This window comes from Mustela putorius, unplaced genomic scaffold (genome assembly GCF_011764305.1).
Source record: "Mustela putorius furo isolate JIRA1106 unplaced genomic scaffold, ASM1176430v1.1 tig00000129_pilon_pilon_pilon, whole genome shotgun sequence".
Taxonomy (NCBI): Eukaryota; Metazoa; Chordata; class Mammalia; order Carnivora; family Mustelidae; genus Mustela; species Mustela putorius.
Genome location: NW_025421290.1, coordinates 51429014 through 51442131, shown reverse-complemented (window position 1 = coordinate 51442131; position 13118 = coordinate 51429014). Strand labels below are relative to the sequence as shown.

At 46.8% G+C, this 13118-nt stretch overlaps 1 protein-coding gene across 8 annotated transcripts in view; it reads left to right on the top strand.

Moving 5' to 3' along the window:
• Window positions 1–13118, top strand: part of PPP1R13B (protein phosphatase 1 regulatory subunit 13B) — a 93241-nt gene that overhangs the window by 45619 nt on the left and 34504 nt on the right. For all 8 annotated transcript variants that reach the window (XM_045074288.1, XM_013057357.2, XM_013057356.2 and 5 more), the window contains exon 4: window positions 5575–5651. In XM_045074288.1, coding sequence (XP_044930223.1) covers window positions 5575–5651 — 77 coding nt within the window. The remainder of the gene's footprint in view (window positions 1–5574; window positions 5652–13118) is intronic.

The following is a 13118-nucleotide window of genomic DNA, read 5'->3' as shown; positions in this document are numbered from 1 at the left end:
AAATAGGAATAAATGTTAAAATAAATTACATCTTTGTTTTCCCTTCACTCACAAGTGGCAGGAGGGAGAGTTGGCGTCCCGCGTCCGCAGCTGCTCCACACTGGCCGCCCCGGCCTCGCTTCATTCCCTGGGCTGCAGGCCGGTCAGGCAATAGACTCAGATACGTGAAGAGGCCTCCTGTTTAAAGACATTGTTTTATTGCTTTTAACAAATATTGGATAGATCAAATATCAAGATTTTAAGAATAAATAAAACCATGTAAGGATTAGAAAAATTCCGAGAAATGTTTTTTTTTTTTAATTCTTGGAGTGAACAAGACCTTTCTTTCTTTCTTTCTTTCTTTTTTTTTTAAAGATTTTATTTATTTATTTGAGACAGAGACAGTGAGAGAGAGCATGAGAGGCAAGAAGGTCAGAGAGAGAAGCAGACTCCCCATGGAGTTGGGAGCCTGATGTGGGAGTCGATCCCGGGACTCCGTGACCTTGACCTGAGCCGAAGGCAGTTGCTTAACCAACTGAGCCACCCAGGTGCCCCTGAACAAGACCTTTCTAAGTATAACACTAAGCTATAGAAGACTAGAAAACCAAATTATTGAGAAAAGAAGAACCCCCCCAAAAGAAAACCTGTGTGGCAATAACTACCCTAAGCAAAGTCAAAAGACAAAGTATAACCTGGGAAACAGCATTTATAGCTCGTATGCAGGGCTAACTACATTTATATATGAGTTCCTAAAAATTGATAAGGAAAATCAGTTTTTTTTTTTAAAGTTCACAGAAAAGCAAACACACTCCGGCTCTAGGTTATGTGAAAGGATGTTCAGCCTTACTCCTAGTGAAAGCAATGTAGGGAAAACAGTGAACCTGTTTCTCCCGTTGCGCTGGTGAGCACGAGCGCATTGACGAATGCGGTGCTGGCGGGGGGCCGGGGGGTGGGGGTCCGTGACCCTGCCGTCGCGCCAGGTGGCAGCTGCTGCGGAGAGGCAAGTTAGCAACCTCTGTTAAACTCCCAAGGGAACCAAACCTTTAGCCTCGCAGTCTCACTTCTGAGAACTTACCCTAAAGCTACGCCTGCACACGTACAAAACAAGGCCGACGTACCGTTGCTTGAGGGGCACGGCCGCTCTCGGAGCACGGCCAGGAGCGGTGGCCTGATGGCCGCCATGGGCGTCGTGGGCATCAGGTTAAAGAGGAGGCGGTGCGTGCGTGAGGTCGGCTGCCGCTCTGCCCGAAGTAAGGAAGGGGCTCTGCCCTGACCCGCACCATCTCCTGAACAGCTAAGTCAGTAAGTGAGCACAGTGCAAACCCTCGTGCCCGTTGCCGCCTTCTGTGTGACGGAGACAGAAGCCTAATTCTCTGCGCCTGTAGTGGCTCGTACCTGGGTAAAATGTCTTTGGAAGCGTAAGAAACTGGTCGCATGGCTAGCTGCAGGGGAAGGCTGCAGGGGAGGGAGGACTAATAGTTAATTGTACGCTCGTGTGCTCCTTTGGAATTTTAAACCATGGCAATATGCTACCTATTTTTGAATTAGAATTTAAACAAAATAAGAGAATCTTTTTGTAAAAGCCTATATATACATTGTGCATTACGAGACCTTTAACTTGTTATTTAACTGTGATTGTAGCTTACTTCTGGTATTTAAAAAAATAAACAGGGACATCCTTTTGTAAAAGGGTTCCTTTATTGCAAATTATCCCCTTTTATTTATATTTTATCATAAAGGACATTTTGCCCCTAGGATGAGCTACTAGCTATTTTAAAACCATCTTTCCAGGGGCGCCTGGGTGGCTCAGTGGGTTAGGGCCTCTGCCTTCGGCTCGGGTCATGATCCCAGGGTCCTGGGATCGAGCCCTGCATCAGGTTCTCTGCTCAGTGGGGAGCCTACATCCTTCTCTCTCTCTGCCTGTCTCTCTGCCTACTTGGGATCTCTGTCTGTCAAATAAATAAATAAAATCTTAAAAAAAAAATAAAATAAAATAACAACAACAAAAAAAAAAACCCATCTTTCCATAGTGGTGAGTATTGTTCTGGTGCTGTTTTTGACAGCGTCTCACTACTTCTGGCTCTGCCTCCATCCGTCCGCGGTCTTCTGGAGTCAGGAGGCCAGGCTCCAGGTCCAGCTCTTCATCTCCCTGTACCTGAGACAGGAGTCCAGCTCCTCAGGACAAAAGCCCCCCGGGGAGGAGGGCGAGATGAGCTGACAGCTGCGTGCTATTCTAGCGCCAAGAATGTATTTTAGCTCTCTGCCTGAGCTCTCCAAATACTTTACCCCTCCTGTACCTAGCTGTTGGTTTTTTGTTTTTTTTTTTAAGATTTATGTATTTATTTGACAGAGAGAGACAGCACGAGCATGGGGAATGGCAGGCAAAGGGAGAAGCAGGCTTCCCACCGAGCAGGGAGCCCCATGCGGGGCTCAATCCCAGGACCCTGGGATCATGACCGAAGCTGAAGGCGGACGGTTAACTGACTGAGCCAGCCAGGTGCCCCGTACTTAGCTATACTTGAATTAAATGTTTTGTATTTTACCTTTACTGATATAATATGTGTGCATAACTGTTAATGTCCTGGGTGGTGGGCTGAGAGGAAGATCTTATTCTCACTTTATAATGTTTGAAAGCGTTAGGGATACTTAAAGAGAACTGTTCAGAGCCCTAAGGAAGGTGACAGTGCTGACCTTCCAGTTCGGCGCGGCCTCCCCGCGCAGTGCTGCTCTGCCTTGTGGAGCTGACACAGCAGGCCCGGCAGATCCTGCGAGGAGGTGCTGCTGGGCTGCACGATGCCTAGAGGACCACTGTCAGCACAGAGCTGCGGGTTTGCAAAAGGCAGACTGGGGACCTTGAGGGGTCGAGCAGGATGTGGAGGGAGCGTGCAGGATACCAGGCTGAAGGAAGCTCCCAGGAAGGAGACTGTTAGGGACAGTCCGTGAGGACCGAAGAACCAAATTCATCACAGCTTGCACTGATTTGTAGAACCTTCCCGTAAAGCCCCTGCCTCCCTGCTTGACCCTCCTCAGCCTGGCTTAGATGGCATTTGTAATAGGACCCTACCATCTCGTCAACCTCCTCGTCCCTTCTTTTCCCTTCAGTCACGTCCCTTCTCGCACCTTCATGTTCTGTGGGCCCCGACTCACAAGAGACCCCACAGTGCTCTCCCCTCTGCCGGCTTTCCTCTGCCTGTGCTTACGCACACTGCGCCTGTCTCTCAGAGCCCGAGGAGTAAGATGGTGGGTCCTTCGGGGGGTGCCTGGGTGGCTCAGTCAGTTGGGTGTCAGGCTCTTGTATTCCAGTCAGGTCATGATCCCCTGGGTCATGGGCTCGAGCCCCATGTCAGGCTCCACTCTCCGTGGAGAGTCTGCTTTAACGATTCTCTCCCTCTGCCTCTCCCTACTGCCCCCACCACCCCACCATCTCAAGTAAGTAAATCTTTTTTTTTTTAAGGGTGCTTTGTTCCCTCTTTTGTTCACTGAGCTTCTCCGGTTTACAGCCAGAGTTGAGGATCCAAGAACATGATTCCTCTGTGCTTCCCACAGAGCCCAGTGGAAGGCAGTTGTCACTGACTGATAGCATTTGAAGGGGATGACATTCGAGGTTTATTGTGTAGAACTGTAGGACCCGTCCTGAGAAGGGAAGGAGCCCCCCACCAGAGTGAGGAGGATTCTGTATTTGGAAGCTAGAGGAGAGCATAGAGGACACTCACTTCGGCCACCGTCTGCACTTCGGGGAGCAAGCTTGGCGTGTAAAGTGCCTCGGTGAGGGCCATGGCCAGAGCATAAAGCGGGACCCAGGAGCCGGCGTGCTAGAGGCAGAGGCAAGGCTGACTTCTTGGTGTGCGTCACGGGCAAGTGACTTCCTAGTCCTCCGCCCCGTGTCCTCCTCTGTGCGCTGCATGGGGTCATGACTGCAGCTGGTGAGGTGTTCTCGTGAAGGGTTCAGTGGGGCTGGTGCCCCAGAAGCTCTCGCCCTACCTGTCACCCCTTATTGTTCGCTGTCTGCTGACTCCAAACAGTAAGGCCATCCTTACTATGGAGATGGAGCGGCACTTGGTAAAACTCTGATGTTGGATGTTTCGTAGTACTCTAACTTCTTGGTAGCTTGTTGTTTGGAAGGGGAAGACATTCTAGAATATTAAATTAACCTGAATACCTTATTCCTTAAAAATATCAAGAATAGGGCGCCTGGGTGGCTCAGTGGTTAAGCCTCTGCGTTTGGCTCAGGTCATGATCTCAGGGTCCTGGGATCGAGTCCTGCATCGGGCTCTCTGCTCAGCAGGGAGCCTGCTTCTGCCTCTCTCTCTCTGCCTGCCTCTCTGCCTACTTGTGATTTCTCTCTGTCAAATAAATAAATAAAATCTTTAAAAAAAAATATCAAGAATAACTAAGAATTTAATTTACCTTGTGAACTGACAGATGCCATACTCCAAGGGAAGCTTGTGGCTGTGTGTGTGTGTGTGTGTGTGAGAGAGAGAGAGAGAGAGAGAGAGAGAGAATAAATCCTGCTACCAGGAAACTGGACTCTGTGAAGAGGCTGTTGTGGCTGTAGGACTGTGCTCGGCCACATGACATGCCCCTCATATCTGTTTAACACCTTTTGAATTTTCTCTCCCTTTTTTTCCGATGTACCATGTATTTGTTTATGCACTGCACATCTTTGCTGTGTACATAAAAAGAGTAAGATATTTTCTGTTCCCTAAGGACCAGTCTTTGCCCCTTGGGGACAATATCACTGGCTTTGAGAATGTGTGCTTTAAGGTGAAGCAAGCCATACTTCCATTATAGCATTTTTCTTCAGATGTTTCAGAGTAATAGGAAAGAGGAAAAAAGTGTTTCCCTGTGTTTTATTTTGTCTTTTTAACATGAAGTTCATGTGCCTTTGAAGTCAGGGATTTCAGGTAGTAAGGCGGGCTATGAGGTGTGATAATACTCAAATGACATTAGGTAATGGCTGTAGAGATGAGTGGGCTGGGGTGGGTGCTGCACACATCAGAGGCTTCGGCTGCTGTGACTTCAGAGTCACCAGGTGCACATGAAGTGTGCTGCACACTTCATTTTGTTTAAAAAATACGACAGGGCATATAGCTTCTACAGTTTAAGTCTGAAGCCTTTTTGGGCAGTATTTTAATTTTTTTGGAGCAGGGGAGAATTCTTAAGACTGCCTGATTTGGGTTGATGCCCCGTGTCAGTTGTGAGCCTGCCAGTGAAGACCACCTCTGCGCACCGATGTTTTTACTGCTGGATTTTAAGTTCTGTTTTAGTCCCTACTATAATAAAGTCTTTTAAAAATGTTTAATAAAAATTAGTTGTGGTAAAATACATGTGATATAAAACTTGCCATCTTGACCGTTTTTAAGTGTTAGAAATCTTTTGATATAGGTCAATTTCAAGATTCTGAAATAGAAGAAGAAATTTCATTTAAACAACTTTATAAAAATTAACTATAAAGCATTTTTTCAACTGTATCAAGGGTTGAGTTTTTAACCTGGTATATTGTGCTTGTGTCGCATAAATAATTAAGTAAGTGAAGAGATGGGAGGGTGTCCTCTTTCTAGCCTTTTAGTAAGTCTGGCCCTTTCATTTCTCCAGGCGGCCGTCAGACCCAAGAGCAGAGAACTCAGAGGAATGTAATAAATGTTCCTGCAGAGAAACGCACAGAAAATGGCGTAAGTACTAGCGAATCAAGGTGAAATTTTGGAATTGCTTTTTATAGGTACTAATGAGTCTGGGTTATAATTTATTTTTGAAGTCTTATTTTGGGGGTAGATTGGCATTTCTGTTGAGTATTTCACAAGTTTCTGTGAAGTTCCGCAGGCCACTGAGTGGTTCTGGCGGTCTGCGGTCTGGTCCACACCCTGGCCGGTCTCTGGTCCCCGGCCTGGCCCCGGCCTCGGCACCTTCCGCAGCCTGTGGCCTCAGCCTGTCCCGGCGCAGCAGCTGCTCACCTTGTGCTTGGTGCTCTTGCCCATGGCCCGGCCCCCAGAAGCCAGTGGTCTCCGTCTCTAGACTCAGAGATGAGCAGGCAGGCTCACCCCGTGTCTGGTGTGGATCTCCTCATCCTTCTGTCGGGTCTTGAAAGACAAAATGGCTGGGGGTGGAAATCTTCATAGTTGCCTCCAGCAGAGGGGACTCGCTCTGTCAGCTGGTGTCGCTCCGGAGAACAGGCCTGATGTGGAGGGGAAGAGAGGAAGTGGGCTCAGCAGAGGAGCTCTTTTTAAGAAGTGTCGTGTGTGTGTGTGTGTGTGTGTGTGTCCGAGGAAAGGATGAGCAGGAATGAAGGAATGAGCGAGGAGCGAATGAGAGAAATTTTCAACATGGTCTTTTCTGGAAATTTTAGGAATAACTTTTCCAAATAATTTTTAGGCTAGAGAATTAGTTTCTTTTTTTTTTCCTTATTTTCCTTTTAAAGATTTCATTTATTTGAGGGAGAGAGAGTGTGAGAGAGCACGAGAAGGGGAAAGGTCAGAAGAAGAAGCAGGCTCCCGGCCAAGCAGGGAGCCTGATGCAGGACTTGATGCCGTGTCTCCAGGATCATGACCTGAACCAAAGGCGGTCGCTTAACCAACTGAGCCACAGAGGCGCCCCGAGAACTAGTTTCTTTTTCCGGCTCTGCTGCTAAGCAGGTGTGTGACGTTGGGCAGGTTACTTCCCGGCACAGGGCTTGGCACAGTCCGAGGCTGGAGCGTGCAGGACCCGTAGTCAGTCTCCTCGCCAGCTCGACTTGAGCAAGTGACTTTGCCTCTCTGCTTCCCAACTTAGTATTATTGAACTGTGAGTTTAGTTCTTTTATTGGCTACTGTTAAGACTTTAAATGTTAACCTTCTATCTCTGTTTCTTTATACTATCAACTTCAAACCGGATTTCCAGGCCTCTCTCCTTGTAAGAGCCGGTGTCAGCACCCGTCCTGCATTTTCCACTTCCTCTTTCCCTCCTACCTTCCAGTTCTTTCAGCTGTGCTTTTATGTTGTCAAGTTTAATAATATCTGTACTGTTATCTGACTAAGTAAGCCTCCTGAAAACCATTTAGTAGGGTTTATAATTTTTAGACTTTGCAGATATTATTCACCGCATAGGCAAGTGACGCACTAAGTTATACTTTCTTCTCTTTGGCTCCAATGTCATAGTGCTTGTGCCACTCAGAACTATTTGTGATGTCCAGATTGTGAATTCTCCTGGGACAGCTTGGTGGCTCAGTCAGTTGAGTGTCTGCCTTCAGGTCAGAGAGCCTCAAATCGGGCTCCCTGCTCAGCGGGGAGTCTGCTGCTCCCACTGCTTGTGCACTCTCTCTCTCTTTTTCTCTCTAAAAACTAAATAAATAAAATGTTAAAAAAAAGAAAAAAGATTAGGAATTCTCGTTCCTTAGCCTCCAATGTCTAAAGACTGTTCCACAAATCCCGTTCACCTGCCTGCCTTCTGACATGCTTGTTCACACCAAATGTAGAGGAGCCTCTGTGGGGTTCTGCCAGTTATATCTGCTTCAGAAAGTCTTAAGAAAAAAAAAGGCCCACACCCCACTGGCGGGACTTTTGATTCAGTGAGTCGGGCAGGCCTCCAGAACTCCCCACATGCCCTTCTGTGTTGCCCTGCCAGGTTTGGGGACCTCCAGGTCACATGCACACACTGTCCTAAGCATTCAGAACTTACTTGTCCAACTGAATTTTGGAGATTCTTTTGAGTTCTGAGATTGCCCATGACCCGAGGGGTATATTGTTACAGGACAGCGCCGTGTGCTGGGGGGGTGCGGGAAGGGGCTCAGGAGGAGACGAGGCCCGTCATAAAGTGAGTTCCTTTTTAAGAAAGATATTTTATTTATTTATTGGATAGAAAGTATGCAAGAGAGAGCATGAACGGGGAGGGGCAGAAAGAGAGAGAGAGGCAGACCGAGGGAGCCTGAGATCATGACTGAGCCAAAGGCAGATGCCACCTCAGCTGAACCGCCCAGGCACCCCTGTAAAGCGAGTTCTGATGTTTAAATGTGAGGCGTCTGCGATCTTTCCCTGATGAAGTTATTTCTTAACACAGAGATAATGCTTATATCTCAAGATCAACAAAGCTGAAATCTGAAACCAAAGTTAAAAGTGTGCCTATAGCATTTATGTGAGTTTTTAATTAGAGGAGGGCAGAGAGCTGTCAGGAGGTATAACTTTGCCCTGGAAGCATCACATCAAAGACGCTGCTATATTTTATGGTGCACACATCTGCCTGTTAAGCCCAGTAATATAGTATGTTCGTAAAGTTCTTAATGTCTACAAGGCACTTTTATGTGCATTTTTAAAGTTCATAAGATACTAAAAACATTTTTCAAGGGGCGCCTGGGTGGCTCAGTGGGTTGGGCCTCTACCTTCGGCTCAGGTCATGGTCTCAGGGTCCTGGGATCGAGCCCTGCATCGGGCTCCCTGCTCAGTGGGGAGCCTGCTTCCCCCTGTCTCTCTGCCTCCCTCTCTGCCTACTTGTGATCTCTGTCAAATAAATAAATAAAATATTTAAAAACAAATCTTTCTCCCAACACTTTATACACCCTGGGTAAATGGCGCCGAACCTGGCTTGTGGGCCCCAGCAGCAAGGACTGGATCAAGCTGCAGCTGAGGGAGGAGGGCGGGTGTGGGTTGGAAGAGGAAAGGAAGCTGAGCTGGTGTGATTCATGCCCATTAGCAGCTGCTGGGGCAAGAAGTTCAGGAAGTCCTGCTCTACGAAAGTTGCAGGTCAACAAGTCAGGTTTTCTAAGAAGTAAATGCCCGGCCACTGGCCGGACTTTTGCTGCAGTGAGCCTGGGCAGGCCTGCAGAACTCCCAAATGCCTGTGTTGCCTTGCCAGGTTTGGGGGCCTCCGGGTCACATGCACACACTGTCCTAAGCATTCAGAACGTACTTGTCCAGTAGAATTCTGGGAATCTGGCTTGACCGTATGCTACCGAAAAGCAAATGGATTTCTCTTAGAATATAGTTGCGGCACGGGTCCTCAGGAGCACCCCTAGTTTCAGCAGTTTTGTTTGTTTGTTTGTTTGTTTGTTTATTTTTAAGATTTTGTATATTTATTTGACAGAGATCACAAGTAGGCAGAGAGGCAGGCAGAGAGAGAGAAGGAAGCAGGCTCTCCGCTGAGCAGAGAGCCCAATGCAGGACTCAATCCCAGGACCCTGGGATCATGACCTGAACTGAAGGCAGATGCTTAACACCTGAGCCCCCCAGATGCCCCTAGTTTCAGTGATTTGCCAGGAGGACTCACAGGACTCAGGAGCTGGTTGTACTCACAGCTCTGCTGGACTGCAGTGACATGCTATAGGGTGAGCTCAGTGAAGCACAAAGGCGTGTGGGGTGAAATCTGAGGACCCCAGGCACCAGCTTCCAAGAGGCCTTCCCCAGTGGAATCATACATACATGAATCATACAGTGGAATCATGCGTGCTGTCTGCCACAGCAGCTATGACAACAGGTGTGACATGCTGTTGGCCAGTGCAGCTCAGTGGAGCCCCAAGTGTACAAGTTCAGGTTCAGCAAGCTTCTCTCATCACTTCTGGGAATGGAGGGAACCCTCCCCAAATCCGAGTTCCCAGAGGACAGCCCAGGGCTTCCATTCAAACCAGTCTGTAAGGAGAGTGGTGTCAGGTCTGCCGTGGAAACGCTTCTGCAGGGCACCGTTTTCCTTAGGTGTCCTGGAAGTGCTTTTCCTGTTTTCTCGGCCAGCCACACTCAACTATGAGTCAGTTCCTGCTTTATTCCTGCTTGCGCAGTGAACTGCCAAGGCCAGTTAATCTGGCCCCTCTGCTTTCTTCTAAGAGCTTTATAGTTGTAGCTCTCAATGTTTGGGGCTATGATCCATTGTGAGTTGATTTTTGGTTTTCGTATGAAGCAGGGATCCAGATTTATTCTCTTGCCTCTTAATATCTATTTATCCCTGCAGCATTTGGTGAAAAGACTATTCCCTGGGCGCCTGGGTGGCTCAGTGGGTTAAAGCCTCTGCGTTTGGCTCAGGTCATGATTCCAGGGTCCTGGGATCAAGCCCCACATCGGGCTCTCTGCTCAGCAGGGAGCCTGCTTCCCCCTCTCTCTGCCTGCCTCTCTGCCTACTTGTGATCTCTGTCAAATAAATAGATAAAATCTTCAAAAAAAAAAAAAGATTATTAAAAGAAAAGAAAAGACTATTCCTTCTCCATTGAATTGTCTTGGTACCTTTGTCAAAGCAACTGGCCATAACTGTGAGAGTTTATTTATTTATTTTTTAAAAGATTTTATTTATTTATTTGACAGAGAGAGATGACAGGCAGAGAGGCAGGCAGAGAGAGAGGAGGAAACAGACTTCCTGCTGAGCAGAGAGCCCGATGCGGGGCTTGATCCCAGGACCCTGAGATCACGACCTGAGCTGAAGGCAGCGGCTTAACCCACTGAGCCACTCAGGTGCCCCTGAGAGTTTACTTCTTGAAGCATTTGTTACTAATATGGGGACTTGATCATGCTGTTTAACATACGGTGCCTGCCCTCAGCTGTGCCTCCTGTCTCCAGATCAGGTAAAGTTTCAAGTGTCTGGAGAATAAATATGTAGAATTCTGCTGCTTCTAGAATCAGAAGGTGTTGCCAGTTCTCAAGACAAATATTCTGTGATGTGCCAGGGCTCGTCCAGTCGTAGCTCTTCCAGCTTGCGGTGGTCACAGGCCCACTCGAGTGCCTTTCCCATTCGTTTTCTTTTTAGCTCTAAACATTTTTGTGGTCTCCTCTCCTGCTAGTTCATTTCTATGCTTTTCTAGTATTCATTGTCAAAATGCCTTTACTGTAGTTTAGTGGTTTGGGGTTTAATGAAATTAGGATTTTTTTAAAAGATTTTATTTATTTATTTGACAGAAGTCACAAGTAGGCAGAGAGGCAGGCAGAGAGAGAGAGAGAGAGGGAGAAGCAGGCTCCCCACTGAGCAGGGAGGATCCCAGGGACCTTGGGATCATGACCTGAGCCTAAGGCAGAGGCTTTAACCCACTGAGCCATCCAGGTGCCCCTGAAATTAGGATTAAATAATCCTCCACTATAAGAAAGAAGGAGATGTGGATTTCTTTAACTTTCCCCTGTGGGATTTGTTGAATTTACCAATTCTGAGAATCAGCATTTATCAGCACGTCTGAAAAAATCTCTGCAATTATCTGTACAGGTATTTCTTTTTCTACATTCTTTTTATTTTTGCCTTCTGGAGTGCTTATTAGACATATGCTATATCTTTCATTTTATTCTCCTTGTCTCTTAATTTCTCTTTTATGTTTTTACTTTATCTCTTTGTACTCTGTTTTGCATGGTTTCTTATATATCTTTCAGTTAGTAAATCCTGTCATTAGCTCTGTTTATTTGGCTATTTAGTAAATATAATGTGCTTTTAAAATCTTATTTGTTATGAAAAGACAAGACACAGTCTGGGAGGAAATACTTGGAAATCCTGTATCCGACAAAGGACTTATACCCAGAATATACAAAGAAGTCTTAAAACTCAAGAAAATAAGCAGGCTGATTTTTTAAAGAAACAGGCAAAAGATTTGAATAGATGCTTCATTGGAGAGAAAGTGTGTATGCTAAGTAAGTACGTGGAAAGGTGTTCAGCATCATTAATCTTTAGGGAAATTTAAGTTAAAACCACCGTGAGATACCACTGTATACCTATTAGAATGTCTACATTTTTTTAAAAGATTTTATTTATTTATTTGACAGAGACACAGTAAGAGAGGGAACACAAGCAGGGGGAGCGGGTGAGGGAGAAGCAGGCTTCCTGCCAAGCAGGGAGCCTGATTAGGGGCTCGATCCCGGGACCCCGGGATCATGACTTGAGCCGAAGGCAGATGCTTAACAACTGAGCCACCCTTCCTAACAAGTGTTGGTGAGGATGTGGAGAGCCCAGAATTCTCAAATACTGCTGTTGAGAATATAACATGGTACAATCTAGTAAAAAAACCCAAAAAACTGGTAAACAGTGTAACAAATTTCTTTAAAACTTGAATATGAATCAGGGCACCTGAGTTGGTCTTGATTTCAGCTCAGGTCATGACTGAGGGTCCTGGGATGGAGCCCCGCGTCATTCTCCATGCTAGGCATGGAGCTGCTTAGGATTGGTGCTCTCCTCTCCCTCTGCCCCTCCCCCCGCTCTCTGCTCATTCTTTGACTAAAATGAATGAATGAGTGAAATTTTTTTTAAACTTGAACATGAATCTATTATGCAATCCAGCAGTTCTATTCCAAAGTAATTACAGAAGCAAAAAGGAAGCAGCCAGCCATACAGACATGTACATGGGTGTTCAGAGCAGTTTGGTTTGTGGTAGCCAAAATCTGGAAACAACCTTAATGTCTAGTGACAGGTAAATGGATGAAAAGCATTATGTATCCATATAATGAAATATTACCGAGCAGTGACAAGGCGCGGGCCGCTGATACACACGGCAACATGGATGGCTCTCAGAATCATTATGCTGGAAGGTAGAAGCCAGACCATGGAGTACATACTGCTTGATTCCCTCTGTATAAAACTCTAGGACACGTAGGGTGCCTGGGTGGCTCAGTCGGTTAAGTGTCCGACTTGATTTTGGCTCAGGTCATGATCTCAGGGTCGTGACATCAAGCCCCTTACCAGACTGGAGCCTGCTTAAGATTGTCTCTCCCTCTCCCTCTGCCCTTATCACCCTCTTCTCTTAAAAAAGAAAAAAAAATCCTCTAGGAAATATAAACTGACTAGTAGTAGCAGAAGGTAGACCAGCAGTTGCCTGTGTACCTGGGAACCAGGCACAAAGAGGTGATAGGGCCGGAGAGGCACAGACCTACAGGACACAAGCCAGCCGCAGCATTCTCTTGTGACCCAGAACTTCGGGTACCCCCCCGGAACTTCTTACCATTGTGGCAGCCCAGTGGCGCTTTCAAAAGTAGGTGTTTGTGTTTTATCTTGCCTCATAGGTGTTACAATCAGGAGCATCGTTCCATGTGTCTTGGGGGCTGTACTGTGGGAAACAGCAGTTCCCATGGTGTTTTGCTTTGTAGCTCTTATGGGGAATGTGGTGGTTTTCCCCTTAGTGTTGTCTGTGTCATCTGTTTCCTCCCGGTCTTTCCAGCCCTCACCGTTCTTGGCCACTTGCTTTGGGTATAAACATGGGTCAAACCAAACTTTGACTTTATATG